Source organism: Ursus arctos, unplaced genomic scaffold (assembly GCF_023065955.2).
Source record: "Ursus arctos isolate Adak ecotype North America unplaced genomic scaffold, UrsArc2.0 scaffold_1, whole genome shotgun sequence".
Classification (NCBI taxonomy): domain Eukaryota; kingdom Metazoa; phylum Chordata; class Mammalia; order Carnivora; family Ursidae; genus Ursus; species Ursus arctos.
Window position 1 is genome coordinate 45,195,810 of NW_026622763.1, and position 14,940 is coordinate 45,210,749.

The 14,940-nt window shown below is 37.5% G+C and overlaps 1 protein-coding gene across 15 annotated transcripts in view; it reads right to left on the bottom strand.

Moving 5' to 3' along the window:
* Positions 1 to 14,940, bottom strand: part of COBLL1 (cordon-bleu WH2 repeat protein like 1) — a 161,164-nt gene that overhangs the window by 28,941 nt on the left and 117,283 nt on the right. For all 15 annotated transcript variants that reach the window (XM_057318233.1, XM_057318228.1, XM_048214495.2 and 12 more), the window contains 2 exons: positions 10,325 to 10,422; positions 9,978 to 10,214 (listed from right to left, as the gene is read on the bottom strand). In XM_057318233.1, coding sequence (XP_057174216.1) covers positions 9,978 to 10,214; positions 10,325 to 10,422 — 335 coding nt within the window. The remainder of the gene's footprint in view (positions 1 to 9,977; positions 10,215 to 10,324; positions 10,423 to 14,940) is intronic.

The following is a 14,940-nucleotide window of genomic DNA, read 5'->3' on the forward strand; positions in this document are numbered from 1 at the left end:
ATCTAAAGGGTTTACAAAACAAGAACACAGAGAGGTTTCTACTCACTAGGGGAAAACGCTTTGGTTAATGATTAGAGATGTTCAATTATTTACTTTAGTTAGAGTCACTAAGCCTGCCTGCCATTAGCGAAAACTGCACCCTTAACAGGAATGCACATCACTGAATTTTACAGTCTGTGAAAAGGAAAATACTGCACAGAGAACACTCTAGCAAAAGTGGCAAGGTCAAGTTGAAAACCATGCCAGATACTTAATCCCTCAGAATTCACACCCAGATCAGGATTTACTGGTTCCAGATGGAACTAAATTTAGCTGAAGAAAATAGAATTGAATGGCGTTCAGTAGATTTACTGAGCACTAGCTCTCTACAAGTTATTAGATCACTTATTAATCACGGTTGAATTATAAGATGTGGGTCACTGAAATCAATATATTCTGTAGAAAACAGTAAAGGAAAAATTGCAAACAAAAATAAGAAAAAGAATTGAATCAAAGGACAGAAATACAGTAGCTCAACTTCAAGGACATTTTTAAATGTTTCTGTTAGAAGCTTTGGGTTTTTATTTGTTTATGATTTCCACATGTGGGGAGGAATGGCTGAGAGGAGAAAACCTAGGCCACCCCTTGAAACTGTCTTAAAACTCATACTTTTCCTTCTTAAGTACCAGAATCACATTATCCTTCTCCAACTTGGATATTCTCTATAAATACTATGACATACTATTTAATTTACTGTGAATTATATCCCAAAGCATGACCTTTTACATAACTAACTAAAGGTCAAGTTTGAACTCTTTTTTTTTTTTAAAGGATTGATTGATTAATTTATGAGAGAGAGAGCACAAGCAGGGGGGGAGGCAGAGGGAGAGGGAGAAGCAGGGAGCCCGATGCAGGGCTTGACCCCAGGACCCTGAGATCATGACCTGAGCCAAAGGCAGATGCTAAACTGAATGAGCCACCCAGGCGCCCTAAGTTTGAATTCTTAACTCTTTTTTTTTTTTTTTTAAGATTTTATTTATTTATGTGACAGAGAGACAGCCAGCGAGAGAGGGAACACAAGCAGGGGAGTGGGAGAGGAAGAAGCAGGCTCCCAGCAGAGGAGCCCGATGTGGGACTCGATCCCGGAACGCCGGGATCACGCCCTGAGCCGAAGGCAGATGCTTAATGACTGCGCTACCCAGGCGCCCCCTGAATTCTTAACTCTTGATGGAAGAATTTTCTAAAATAATTTTACAACTTAGACAACAGGTCAGTTTTCTTAAACTTCAAAACTTATAATAAAGTAAATGTAATATAGAAGGATGAGGTATTGTAATGAATTTGCAAAATAAAGCTGTAAAGGCAAGTTTTTTTTTAATCACAATGAATTGTTTTATTACTGATTTGATCACAAAATTAGCACAATCTCGTATAAGATGGAAACAATGCATACAATGATGAGGTAAAAAAAGAAAAATCCCTGTAAATCCCAACAAACATAGGTTACCTGTGAAAAGGAAAATACTGCACAGAGAAGAGAACACTCTAGCGAAGTTCTGGTGTCCAGGCTTTTACACATATCCTCTATACTTGGATACACACATACACATGCATTTTTTTGACTTGTATTGAATGAAGGCCTATATGCCAGTTTCTTTCTTTATGAAGTTTTTAAAAATAGAATGCTATTGGGCGCCTGGGTGGCACAGCGGTTAAGCGTCTGCCTTCGGCCCAGGGCGTGATCCCAGCGTTCTGGGATTGAGCCCCGCATCAGGCTCCTCCACTAGGAGCCTGCTTCTTCCTCTCCCACTCCCCCTGCTTGTGTTCCCTCTCTCGCTGGCTGTCTCTGTCAAATAAATAAAATTTAAATAAATAAATAAATAAATAAATAAATAAATAAATAAATAAATAAAATGTTATTATGGTGAGACTGGGCATGTTTGTACTGCTGCCCCAAATCTCTTTCCACACCCTTCCCCTCCCTTAAACGGCACTTCCTCCTGACTCCTAAAAATCTAGGACTTATATATCCTCCTTCTGTGTTCTCTCAATAAACCTGTTTTAAGATCCTTCATTCACAGCACTGAAAGTCCTAGCCTGTCTAGGTCAACTTAGATGAAGAAAACAACTATCAGTGAAGGGGTGTAAGAAACAGAGGTGATATGTCCGGCCCCAGACTACAGTATGTAGGGTAAGGAGAAACAGGGCAGTAGTATCAGGCCCTGGAGCTCTTAAAACCACACCATGTAAGCAGTCACCTATTCTGCCAATTTTAAGGGTGTCCTATCGACATCCTATTTGCTGAAATAAATTCTATGACAGTAAGTAATGAGATTAGAGCTGGATTCACTTAGAGGTGTCTAAATACCACCACCACCTGTAACTTGTATCTTTTTTAGTTACTAAAATTCTAATCCCTTCAGAAGATTCTGGGTGGCCAAGCTTACCACTAGATTTTTCTCAAAGTGGTCTAGATACAAACGCCTCATTAGTCAATGATAACACCTGTACCCTCTACTTAACAAACTCATTAACCTGAGCATATCTTCCTCAAACTCTGCATCCTATGCCTGTTTTTACTGATGCCCAAAGCACTGGTGTTGACTTTTGTGCTACAGTCAGGAGTTCAGGGAGAAAGATGTTAATCAGTGCTTTATCTCGTTACTGTCCTTTAGAGTTTCAGAAATCCTCAGAGAAGTAATACCAGGACTAGGCATCACTATCTGATTAACAGTGATCAAACCAACGATCCACGTAACAAAGCACTTTTACCTGTTAAAGGCCGATTTTAAAAGACAACAAAAGAATAAAATAATTTGATAGCACTAGAGTTGGAAGAGACCTTTGGAAATTTAGTTACAAAATTTTATTGTACAGAGAAGAAACCCAAGCCACTAAGAAGTTCAATGGCTTGTTCTTCAAGGTAGAAGACAAAGAAGGCAATGAGAAAAATGATGACAATAACAGACCTACTGGTAGAGCCAAGACTATCTCTCAAGCCAGAGTGGGGCTGCTTCCGCCATAATATACTCCCTTTCTGGCCCTTCTCCATGTAGATCAGAAAACAAAACAAAACACACATTTTACAACCTGGGTTATACTCTTGTAAGGTTTTTAAATTTCTCTCCCTGAAGCAACCTGCGCTTTCATTGCATCAACCCTATAATACTTTGAGATATCGTATAACCAAGTCATATTAGTGGTAATCCCTTACTAATGACATTTTTTAAATGCCGAAAGATGAGGGCCTAACTCAGTAATACATTCCCAATTAAAAAAAAAGAGAGAGAGAGAAGAGAAATCAGGAGAAATCAGAGCTCAGGATCAAGTTAAAAAGACAGACAATGGTGGTAATCAAGGTTCTCCATGATCAGTGATCAGAAAGAACAAAAAAGTGTCTAGAGGTAGGGTAGGAGAGCAGGGAACACCTATAGATTGAGTGGGAGCCCCTCACCAAGTAAAGTACCAATCAAGGGAACAATCTAGGATCAACTCAGTTCATCTCGGAAAGGGAGCCAACACTGTATGGCAGGCATTATCCGAGTGACCCCATAGTTTTATCCTCATGGCTCCAGGAAAGAGGCCTGCTTCTCTCTGCCCTGGTCTCTGGTACATGCTGGTTACCAAAGAAAGCATTTCCTCCCCCACGAGGTCCCAAATGTCATAGCGGTAGAAAGCCTAAGTAAGCTTCATACTATATGAACTTGTAAAGGAAGCTTCCTAACACTGATAATTTTAAATATTTTATTAATACAGTATGTTCTTCAGAGAGGCACAACTTTAGTGTACTGGGAGAGAAGGGAGAGAAATCCACACCAACTCCACGTATGACCTATTGTTCTTTGAACAGTATTACTCTTTAAAGTCTAACAACTTTATAATAAGCATAGTTCTTTACATTTGGGTCAGAGGTAAAGCTGGCAGAAACCAAAAAAGTAATGGCTCAGTGGACTTTCGAGAGCATTAAATGAGTAATGTGCTTAGTACTTGGTCTGACACATGAGTAAGTGCTACATAAGCATTAGTCATTAATTTTGCAATTGTGATTAAGACTACCAAGATTAAGTATATTTGTATATATGGGAAAGCCTTAAAAGGTAGAAGCAGATTATATCCTATTATGCTGCACTGGTGCATTTCTCTACTGAATGAAACAAGTCCTATTTTTGGGAATACAGACAGCTGTACTCCTTATATCAAACTAAAAATGCCATGGCAACCACTGTTCCTAGGCAATTGTAGAATTATGTGTGTGATTTTCTTTCTATATGATAAATATAAGTGGAAAGTGGCGGGGAAAATCAAATGTTGTGTGATAATCTGGAGAAAAAGCCAAAAAGATTTCTTAAAGATTACAAATACATGCTCTTTTTACGACAACCTTAATGACTCTGCATTGAACATCTCGGATTAAAACTCATTAAGTGACACAAAGACCAACGATATTCTTGCACATTTTATAAACATGTGACAATCTATCATCTTACCCGCTTATAAACCATGATAAATATTAAAAGGTAAAACTGAGTTAAAAATGAATACTGTCAAACATTTCTTAAAAACAATTAAATCAGCTGTTAAAAAATGAACACACTCTTAAGTATTAAATTTCACTTGCATAATACTGGATGGCAAAGTATTTCCATTTCTCAACATTTGAGTGTTTGTCTGCACCAGAATGCAAAATGAGACCAAATAAAAAGTTCAAGATAATTCCTTACTGTGTTTCCAGCCAAAAGCCAATATCCGAAAGAAAATGAGGTACCATTCTAGTAGCCTGGGGAAAGCCGCTTTACTGCTGTGTACACACAGAACTCCAAAGAGCAAAACCATACCAAACTGTGCAAAAATAAAGAATTCTCCGAAAGTTTCTGTGGATCCTATGGGTCAAGATTATCTGCAACTTGTGCCCAACTCTTCCTCCTCTTCTTCACATGTAAAATACTCTTAAAAGGCTCATTGTCAATAATACTAGGACCTCCTTTGGCCACAGATTTTATTACGTGCGCTCCCCACAGAAACCTGATCAGTGAACATGGTATAGATACTGCATTTCAGAACTTAGTTTCAATCCCAGAAGTCTAAGTGATTGTCGATTTAAGTCAATGTCATTGCATTTCTGACTTTTGTCATGTGTGATATAAATGATAATCTACGTAAATAACTATATATGTATAATCTTACTGTAAATAACTGTATGCATTTATACAGGAATACATGTGATACGATTTAGGTAAACAACAGTAGGAGCCAGCCATTACATATGTTGTTGCATAAATGGCATTTCAAATCCTCAGGCAGAATCGTAGTCACAAAATGCTCAAAAAGATCAGAGAAAAACTGCCAGAAAATTTCTAATTGGATAGTTTTCTTCTGCAACTGAACATTTCCAGGGAAGACCGTATATTCACCTTTATAAGGAACAGGATACAAGGCTTGAAATGTAAAAGAGTACCTAGATACTTAGGGACATGAGAAAACAACACGGTAGCAAAGACAGTAAACTATGTATTCTCTAAAATGTATTCTGTAGGTGGATCAAATAATTTAGTTGCAAAACTGTCCCCCAAAAAACAGGTTAGGATACATTATTTTACTGACTTGAATCTTTATTGAATCCTCTTTGGAAACTGCACAATCAGTTGCCAAAATTAGCTCAGAAAATCAACAGCCTTTTCTGTGAAGAGTTTCAGTTTAAGCTCCAAAGTCACTATCCAATACTTTAATTTGCCAGTATGGAGAAATGCCTTGCAGAAATGAGACAAAGTATTAAATACTGACAGCCAAAAAGCATAAAATAGATGTGGTGAACAAAATTTTTTCCAAGCTACAGGTAGACCGACTTATCCGTAAGCCTGTGTAAGGCAAACTGATGACTACTTAAGAGAATACTAACGTGAAGTTAAAGCTCAAAATGAATAAAACTGCATTAATTAGAAATCACTTTGTCATGCATTACTGTTACTTATCTCTCTAGCTCTATTTTCTGACACTTCACACACAAGAGATAAGCATTTGCTATTTCTAATATAACGTAACTATTTCCAGTATTTGCTTTCTGCTTTATTAAAGGATACTTGGGGGGGGGGGGGGGGCGGAGTGTAAAAAAATCAGACTGTTGTAGGTCTGTTAAACAGCGCACCCTTGTGGTGTATTCTGACTCCTAAACAATAAAAATCTCCAGGATAAGAATATATCCAAAATTCTTCAGGGATTTGAAAATAACTTTTTTCCAGATATTTTTTCGCAGCCTGCTATTACTTTCAGTCATCAAAACAGCACCTTTTTAGAGCTTCAAATTCAAAAGTAAGTTGTTTAATATAAAATGTCTATAGTAATAATGACTGTTTTTTACTTTAAATGTAGAACAAGCAGTAAAGGGGCTCCGGGGTGGCTCAGTTGCTAAGCCACCGACACTTGACTTTGGCACAGGTCCTGATCTCAAAGTTGTGAGATCGAGCCCCACATCAGGCTCCAAGCCGTGTGTGGAGCCTGCTTGAGATCTCTCTCTCTCTCTCTCCCTCTCCCTCCCCCACCCCCCAGGCTTGCATGCGCACAAAAATAAATATGTGAGGTGACAGATGTGTTAATTAACCAGATGGCAGGAATTCTTTCACAATGTATATGTATTTCAAATCACCACGATGTACACTTTAAATATCTTTTAATTTTCTCTGTCAATGATACCTCAACAAAGCTGAAAAGAAACAAAAGTAGAACTGCCCCTCCTCCATTTTGATCAGTTTGTAGAGGGCCTTGAATGACTCAAAAGTAACTGCCAGTTATCAAAGTTTCTGAATTAGGAAGACAAGTTAAGTACTGGTCTTCTTTTTACTGTGCACTCTGGATTTCTCTAAGGCATGACTTCAGCAGAAGGGAAGAAAGGGACAAGGAAAGATAAGAAAGGCAGACTGAATGAAGGACTCACTAACTGGATGCAAAAATTAAACAAAACAAAACAAAAACAACGACACATTGAAAATGATCCAGAGCTTTTAAATCTGGAAGAACAAAAATAAGCTTGATTTTCAATGTGTGGATTTTCAGGGAGTGATGAGTGAATAAGCAACCAGGAGTTCAGTCTGCAACTGGAATAAAATATTGGGATTGGAATTACAAAGTGGACATGTTAGTTACTGTGACCAAGTGCCTTAAAGCAACAGACATTTATTCTTTCACAGTTCTGGAAGCCAGAAGTCTGAAATCAAGCTGTTGGCAAGGCCATAGCTCTCCGAAAGTACGAGGGGAAAATCCTTCCTGGCCTCTTCCAGCTTCTGGTGGCTCCTGGAATTCCTTGGCTTATGGCAGCATAACTGCCATCTCTGCTTGCTTTATCACATGACCTTCTTCTCCTTTCTGTCTCAGTGCATGTGTCTCTCCCGCTTACGAGAACACCAGTCTTTGGATTTGAGGCCAGCCTAAAGTCCACAAGGATCTTATCTCTAGATCCCTGACTTGAACATACCTTTTGGAGGGACACTACTCAAACCACTGCAGTTGAGAACTCAACAAAGAACATGTCTTTTCTGAAAGAGTACAGTAAATATATGCTTAGACCATGGATTTAGGTACCTCCAAATTTAGAAAATGGGTAAAGGAAGTGGAGGCAAGGAAAAAAAAGAGAGAGAGAGAGAGCTGAAATATAAGAGAATCAGGACCAAGGAAGAGAGGAAAATCAAGACCAAGGGGGTGATTTTGCACACCAAATACAGTGAAGAAGTTAGGAAGTAAGTGCTGAGATGCCTAGGAAGGCATGAGTTCACGCACGCACATGTGCACACACACACACACACACACGCACACACACACACACACACCCCCCAAACCATGGCTTAGTTGTTTAGAATTTTTATAATGAATAAATAAAAAATGGTTCTTTAGCTTCTCTAGGGAGGAACAAATAATTCTGGGTCCTACTTAACAATACATCAAAGAACTACCCAGATGTCCAGATCAAAAGAAAAAATAATTAGAAAATTGTATAAAGATGTCCAGTTTGCCAAAGGCAACATACAAAAAAAAAAAAAAAAGATTACTTAACATGGGAGCATCAACTGGTCATAGAGCAGAGGGTGAGAATCAAAAGAAATGGCTTTTGGTGAGGCCACTGGAAGCACAGTTTAGAATATTAAGAGGCAGACTATTAGACAATGTAGACCTCTTCAGGTCCAAGCACAGAGGAAGTTTATTGAAATAGAATGCATGAGGTCATCTGGAATAAAGATTTGTGATCAGGGGCTAAGATTTATTTCTACATAAAGAAAAGACAGACTTTGGTAATTAAAAATTTAAAACAATCCTGAAAGTTCTACCTTTTAAATGACTTACTATGAAGAAATGTAAAGGAGTTACACCCACAAAATAAAGTCTTTGGGGACCCTGACTCGGCCTCTGTTTATCTCACTCAATTTCAGTCTCTGCTTCTTGTTCATGCCCAGGCATGCCATAGTCTTCACATTCCCATGTCTTGAATATGGTTCCTGTTGCCTAAGGTACTCCCACGCAGATGTTAATACCGAACCCAAGAAGCACCTCTTCTGTAACACTTCACCCAACTACCAAGCAGTTACTTTTGAAAACTCTGTAGCAAATGATTCTACCATTTGAAAAAATAACTATCCTCCTGATTTGTAAGGTGAGATTTTATACAAGGGACATTAGACAAGAAAATCTTCATAGAAATAAGACAGCTTAATAGTTGATTTTTCAAATAACTACTGAGTTTAAGCATTTTTTGTTGTTGTTGTTGTTAATTTCTACCCTGATTACTATTTACTTTTTTTTAAAGATTTTATTTGAGAGAGTGTGCAAGAGCGAGAGAGAAAGACATCATGGGTGAAGGGGGAGCAGGGGTGGGGGAGGCAGAGGAAGAAGCAGACTCTCTGCTGAGCAGGGAGCTCGATGCAGGGCTCGATCCTAGGACTCCAGGATTGTGACCTGAGCCGAAGGCAGACCGTTAACTGACTGAGCCCCCCAGCCGCCTTGCTATTTGCTTTCTAAGGGCACATACGATCGTTTATAAATTACATTTAAAAACTACAGTTAAAAATTTTTAAAGTTAAGAAAGCACAGAAATGTTTATTAGTTGGTTGGGAGGAGTTGGTTTACTTGAGCATTTAGTTTACTAAACTTCCAAGGAGAAATAAAGTCCTTCAAGTCGATACAAGAAAACTTCTCAGTGTCTCAAATATCTCAAAATAAAATTTGCTCTCAAAGTTACTGGAATCATTTGTCTGACTACAAGCAACAAAATATATAGTCTCATGTTTGATCACATTTACTTAAAACTTCATTTAAAATCCATATGAATAAAGCAAAGAACGTACACATTTTATAGGCATGAAAAGTAGTTTACGAATGGATTTCCACAAAACAGCATACTCCAGGGAAATGTAGGAGTAAACAGAAGCCACAGTAAGTCAGTATGGGGAAAAGACATACCCAGAACACTGCTTTGAACACAAGAGTATATAAAAGTAACTGCAATATATTCTATATAAAAAGACCTTTTTTTTCTTTTTTTCTTTTTTTTAAACTATAGTCCATGTACCACCAAGACATCTGGATTTCCCTGTGAGAATCCCAGAGTCAGGTCAAGAAGATACATCCAGTCAGAAACCCATGAAAGCAACATAAAGACTTTGTTGCCATGAAAAATAAAAGTTCGAAATTGAGTATTTGCATTCCCAATATATGCATCGAGCAAGCACCTCTGGTTGGGCCTTAGTGGGCCAGGATTTTAAGGTTTATAGGTGATTTATTTACTTGAAGATAAAAGCTACTTAAAATTGACACATTTATTCTTTGCTGCATCACAGAACTATACATATGTCATCTCTTCCCAGTGCCAACAAGTTATTCATCTTATTAGGTATTACTAGGTATTAGTGACTGTTACTAATCTTATTAGCAGTCTATGTCGAAAAGGACAAGTAGGAGGGAAAACAGGTGGTCCCCTGCCCCCTGCTAAAAACACAACACACAACCCAATTACGTACCTTCTCTGTTTCGTCCACACTCAAGGATTTCACTACACAAGAAGCTGGCCTCTCCTGGATGTGGGCAAGGTCCTGGGGGGCGCTCTGAGAGCCTGGCATTGGAGGCAGCGGAGCCCGCCTCTTCTTGGGTGCATCCGATGGCAGGGTGTTTGAAATATACGGCTTGGAAATGGTATTGGACCTTGTAAAAGTGGGACGGTGCTTACTTACTAGAGGGGTTGCAGGGGCACTTGCAGTCTAATGAAGAATGAAAAGACAAAACCTATCGGTCATTTCAAGATAAAAAGCACACGCAATTAAAAACAGCTGAGAAAAATCTTATAAAATATTACACAAGAAATACTTACTTGTTCCCGCTTTTTCTTACTGCGCTGAAAAAAGCTGAAAAACCCTTTATTTTCTTTCTCCTTCATAATGTCTAGGTTTTGTGATATTTGGCAGGATTCTAAAATAGAAGAAAAACCTCTTACTTTTGTACATGGAATTGTAGATTTTACCTCCAAGTTTTCCTTCAATTACTTTCTCTTGAAAAATTTATACAATGATAAAAGCTACTAATTATGATCTACTATGAACCATGCACTCCACCAGGCATATCGTATTTAATTCCCAAAGCAACAAGGAAATTTAGTATTATTCTTCCTATTTCACAGCAGAGCAATCTGAAGATTAAAGAAATGAACATACGTACTTGGGGCCAACCATCAAGAAATGACAGAGATAGGACATAAACTCAATTCTTTGTGACTCAGAGTCTGTGTTCTATCCATAATTACCAACATTTCAGAAGTAAAATGGACACTTTGAATTAAGTGAGATAGGAAGCTATCAACAGTTTGTCCCTTTATTTTGAATTTTTATTTTATCTCAGAGCTAAAACATTTATGAAATATTTTATTCTCCAAAACATGATTCACTATAATTCCCTAGTACTTTATTGTTTCAAATCATTACTTCTTTAATATGATGGTTGTCAACTAGGGGGCAATCTTGCCCCACTCCCATGCCTGAGAACACTGGACAAGGCCTGGGGACAACTGTGGTTGTCACAACAAGGGTAGGGCAGGAGAATGCGCTACCAGCATCTACAGGGTAGAGGCCAGTGATGATGCTGAACACCATCCAATGCACAAGACAGCCCCCCAACAACACAGCAGTATCCAGGCCCAAATGTCAACAGTGTCAAAATGAAGAAACCACATTTTAATCCGAAGGGCAATTGTCAAACTTCATGATTACATATTAACATTCCATTTTCCAAAAAGTATTTCCTACTGTTAACTGAAGAGACCCACAAACAATGACAAAGCCAGTAGTGCTGAGTAACCCTGTCCCAGATGGTCTCTAAACGTCATTTCCCACTAAAAAGGGACCTTGATTACACAAGAATAGTTGACTCTTTGTCGATATCAAGGATTGTAAAGATGACTCTGGAATATCTAGTTATAGCAGAGAGAGAGAAATCAGAGTCCACTGGGGTCATTTTAAAAGGGCACAGGAATCAATCTGATACAGTTTTTACTGGCCAAGGTCAGGACAGTTTGGGCATCATAGGAACTACTCAATAAATTGAAACATTTTGTGTATGTTTAATTCCATGATTTGTAGTGATGCTGAAAAAATAACTGATCCTTACTGTTTACCTCTATGTATAGCTAAGGAACCAGTCTGTTATTTTAAAAACTGATGACGGGGGACGCCTGAGTGGCTCAATGGGTTAAGCGTCTGACTCTTGGTTTCCGCTCAGGTTATGATCTCAGGGTCCTGATCTCAGGGTCCGACTGTCAGAGTCCTGAGATCGAGCCCCTGCATCGGGCTCTGCACTTAGCAGGGAGTCCAATTCAGATGGTCTCCCTTCCCCTCTGCCCCTTCCCCACCCCATCCACACTCTCTCTCTCTAAAATACATACATAAATAATAAAATCTTAAAAAAGATTCTCTCTATAACTAAATAAATACTGATTAAGGAAAAGAATCACGCTTTTCCTGCCTCTTCTGAATGAATTCTACCTAGGTAGACAAGTAGCTGAATGGGGAAATTTGCTGTTTCAGAAATATCTCAATTAATCATTAAAGGAATATTTGCAGATTATGATTATTTTCCTACTCCTAATCAAGATTTAAGCAATGATTATTGATAGCTAACATCAAAAAAGATAACTTGTGGGGTGCCTGGCTGGCTCCGTTGGTAGGGCATGCGATTCTTGATCTTGAGGTCAATGAGTTTGTGCCCCACACTGGGTACAGAGCTTATGTACGTACACACACACGCCTAAATGTAACTTGCTATTACATGGCTGCTAATGGAAGTATATAATCCCACCTATGAAGTATTCTTGCTGAAAATATCTGACCCAAATCTGATCAGTCTCTAGATTTAACAATCAATTTACAGGAAATAGAGACAATCAAGAAATATGTTAAGTAGCACCACAGGATGCAATCCACAAAATTCTGAATGTGGGAAATTCAGTAAGACAAAAGACCCAGTTTCTTCAACAAATGAATTGCAAATTTTTTAAAAAGAGAGAGAGAAAGAGAGAAACAAGGAGTGGGGAATATGTCAATTTTGAAAACATTTCCACTAAGGAGCACATATGTGTTTTATGATAAATCACAATATAATTTCAGTGATATTGAAAACAAAGTACTGTATATTGAAATTTGTGGGATATGTCGAAAGCAGCACTTAGAGGTAAATGTATGGTCTTAAATACATTTAAATCTTAAATATATACTCCTTTCTTAGAACTACATATACAGTCTTTTTGTTTAAAAAAAGTTTAAAAATTAAATAAATTATGACAAAGTAGGGGCTACTCCAGGAAAGCAAATATAGTTAATGCCAATAAATATATTAATGTGATATGCCTCAATAACACATTAAAGGAGAATTATATTTCACAAATTAAAACTTCATAAATCTGATGCTTTAAATATCAAATAAGCAGTATGCATTCTGTACAATGAGTTTGCTAACAATACTAACTAATAATGAACATGTGGATAGCACTTTATGGTTACAGATTTTTTCACATGCATAATTTCTTTCCTAGAACAATCCAAAGAGGATTATCAGAAATTATCACAAGTTATCATTCTGAGTCCTTCTTCTAAGTTAGGGAATGTGAAGAAATGGAAGCAGATAGTACTGTCCCATTATACATCTGAAGCCCTGGTGACCACAGACTTTAAATAACTTGAACCAAGACACACAGCATTAAATGGTAGAATTCAATATAATATCTACTGATCGATGATGTCTAATACCTTTGACTTCTTCTTCCTTCCTTCCTTCCTTCCTTCCTTCCTTCCTTCCTTCCTTCCTTTCTTTCTAGAAATGTTATTTCATTTTAAGACAGAATCTTCCACTAACTGAATGTAGATATTTCACATGGTGGTACAGGGCAATAAATATAACCAAAGTATTTCATATAGTTAATTTTGGTAAAGTATTTCCAGGCACCCTGACATACTCCATACTAGTCAACCTAAGTCTTCACTTACAGCTCTATGGCAGAGATCACCACAAGTCAGAGTTAAACACTAAGAAACATAAGGGCTTCAGCTTACTTAGAAAAACAACTCAAATTTATAGTTTCCTGTTTCCAGAAGAGAGGCTATAAGTAACTGCATACAAAGTCCTAATACTTCTGATAATATTAGATAAAATACGAAGGTAGAGCCATTTACAGCATTTGGATTGATCTTGTAGATTCTGACACCATAAAATTAGCTTTCTTAATTTTCTTATTCTTATCTCTTAAGGTTATATTCACAACATTTAGTACTCTGAATAAAGACATACTTTTTTGGTGGAAGGGATATTACAAACCAATGCATTCAACACCTTCCAAATGAGGCCAATTAGATTATGGAATTTGCTTTGGGTTATGTATACAGAGAATGGCAAAGCCAAGTACAAGTACCAGGATGTTGCCACTGGAAAAAAAGCAGAGAGACCACTGTTTCCAATCTACTATTACAGAAGTGGAAAGTGAGACCCAGATAGATAAAAAGCTATTTGCGCTATTGGCTTGCTAAATGAGTTTGACAGCTAATGCAGTTTCAGAATTTAAAAACGTCTATCTTCTGATTATTGGCCAGTACACGCTTTACGAACATTACAATTTTCAGCTCCTTTGATTAACCTAGTCTTCATGATAGCCACTAATAATAAAGAATCATATTATTACTTATGTAGACTTACTCCTTGGAAATGAGAGGCTTATTGTGCTATGGGAAAACTGGAAGTGGTAAGAAAGAAGATTCCAATAACACATAATGTGTATAGCTTATTGTTTTGGTTTTTTTTAGTATTGTGGTAATTATTATAGTAATCAATTATCTGAGCCTATCCCTTTTTAATGGAGGAAAAAGCCTTCCAGACTTTATTATTGGCTAATTTTTAATAAAATTTTCTTCTGTGAAAGTAATGTATTCCTATTATAAAGTTCTGTAATATAAAGAAAAAAAGGATGAAAAAAAATCATCCATAGCCCTACCACCCAAAGGTAAACAGTATTAAAATTTTTTATGTACTTCCTTTCAGAAATTTTATTGAAAAAAGTTTTTTTATGTATTGTATTAAACACACTTAAATGGTTTAAAAGCTAATTTTAGCATAAGCATTTTCCATGTTATTCTAAAATATTCACAATTTAACGCTGCAAATATCTCCTATGATGAATATACCCTGATTACTCTGAATAACTCTTTGATGTAAATAATCTGAGATCCTTCCATGGTACCACCAAACTATCAGCAACTATACCTAAAGAACCCAGCAAAATAATTTTTTTTTTTCTGGTCTGAGAGTAAAAAATATGTTTCTCTGAGTGGCTCAGTCCGTTAAGCGTCTACCTTCAGCTCAGGTCATGAAACCAGGGTCCTGGGATTGAGCCCTGCATCGGGCTCTCCACTGAGCAGGGAGCAGGCTCCCTGCTTCTCCCTCTCTTTCTGC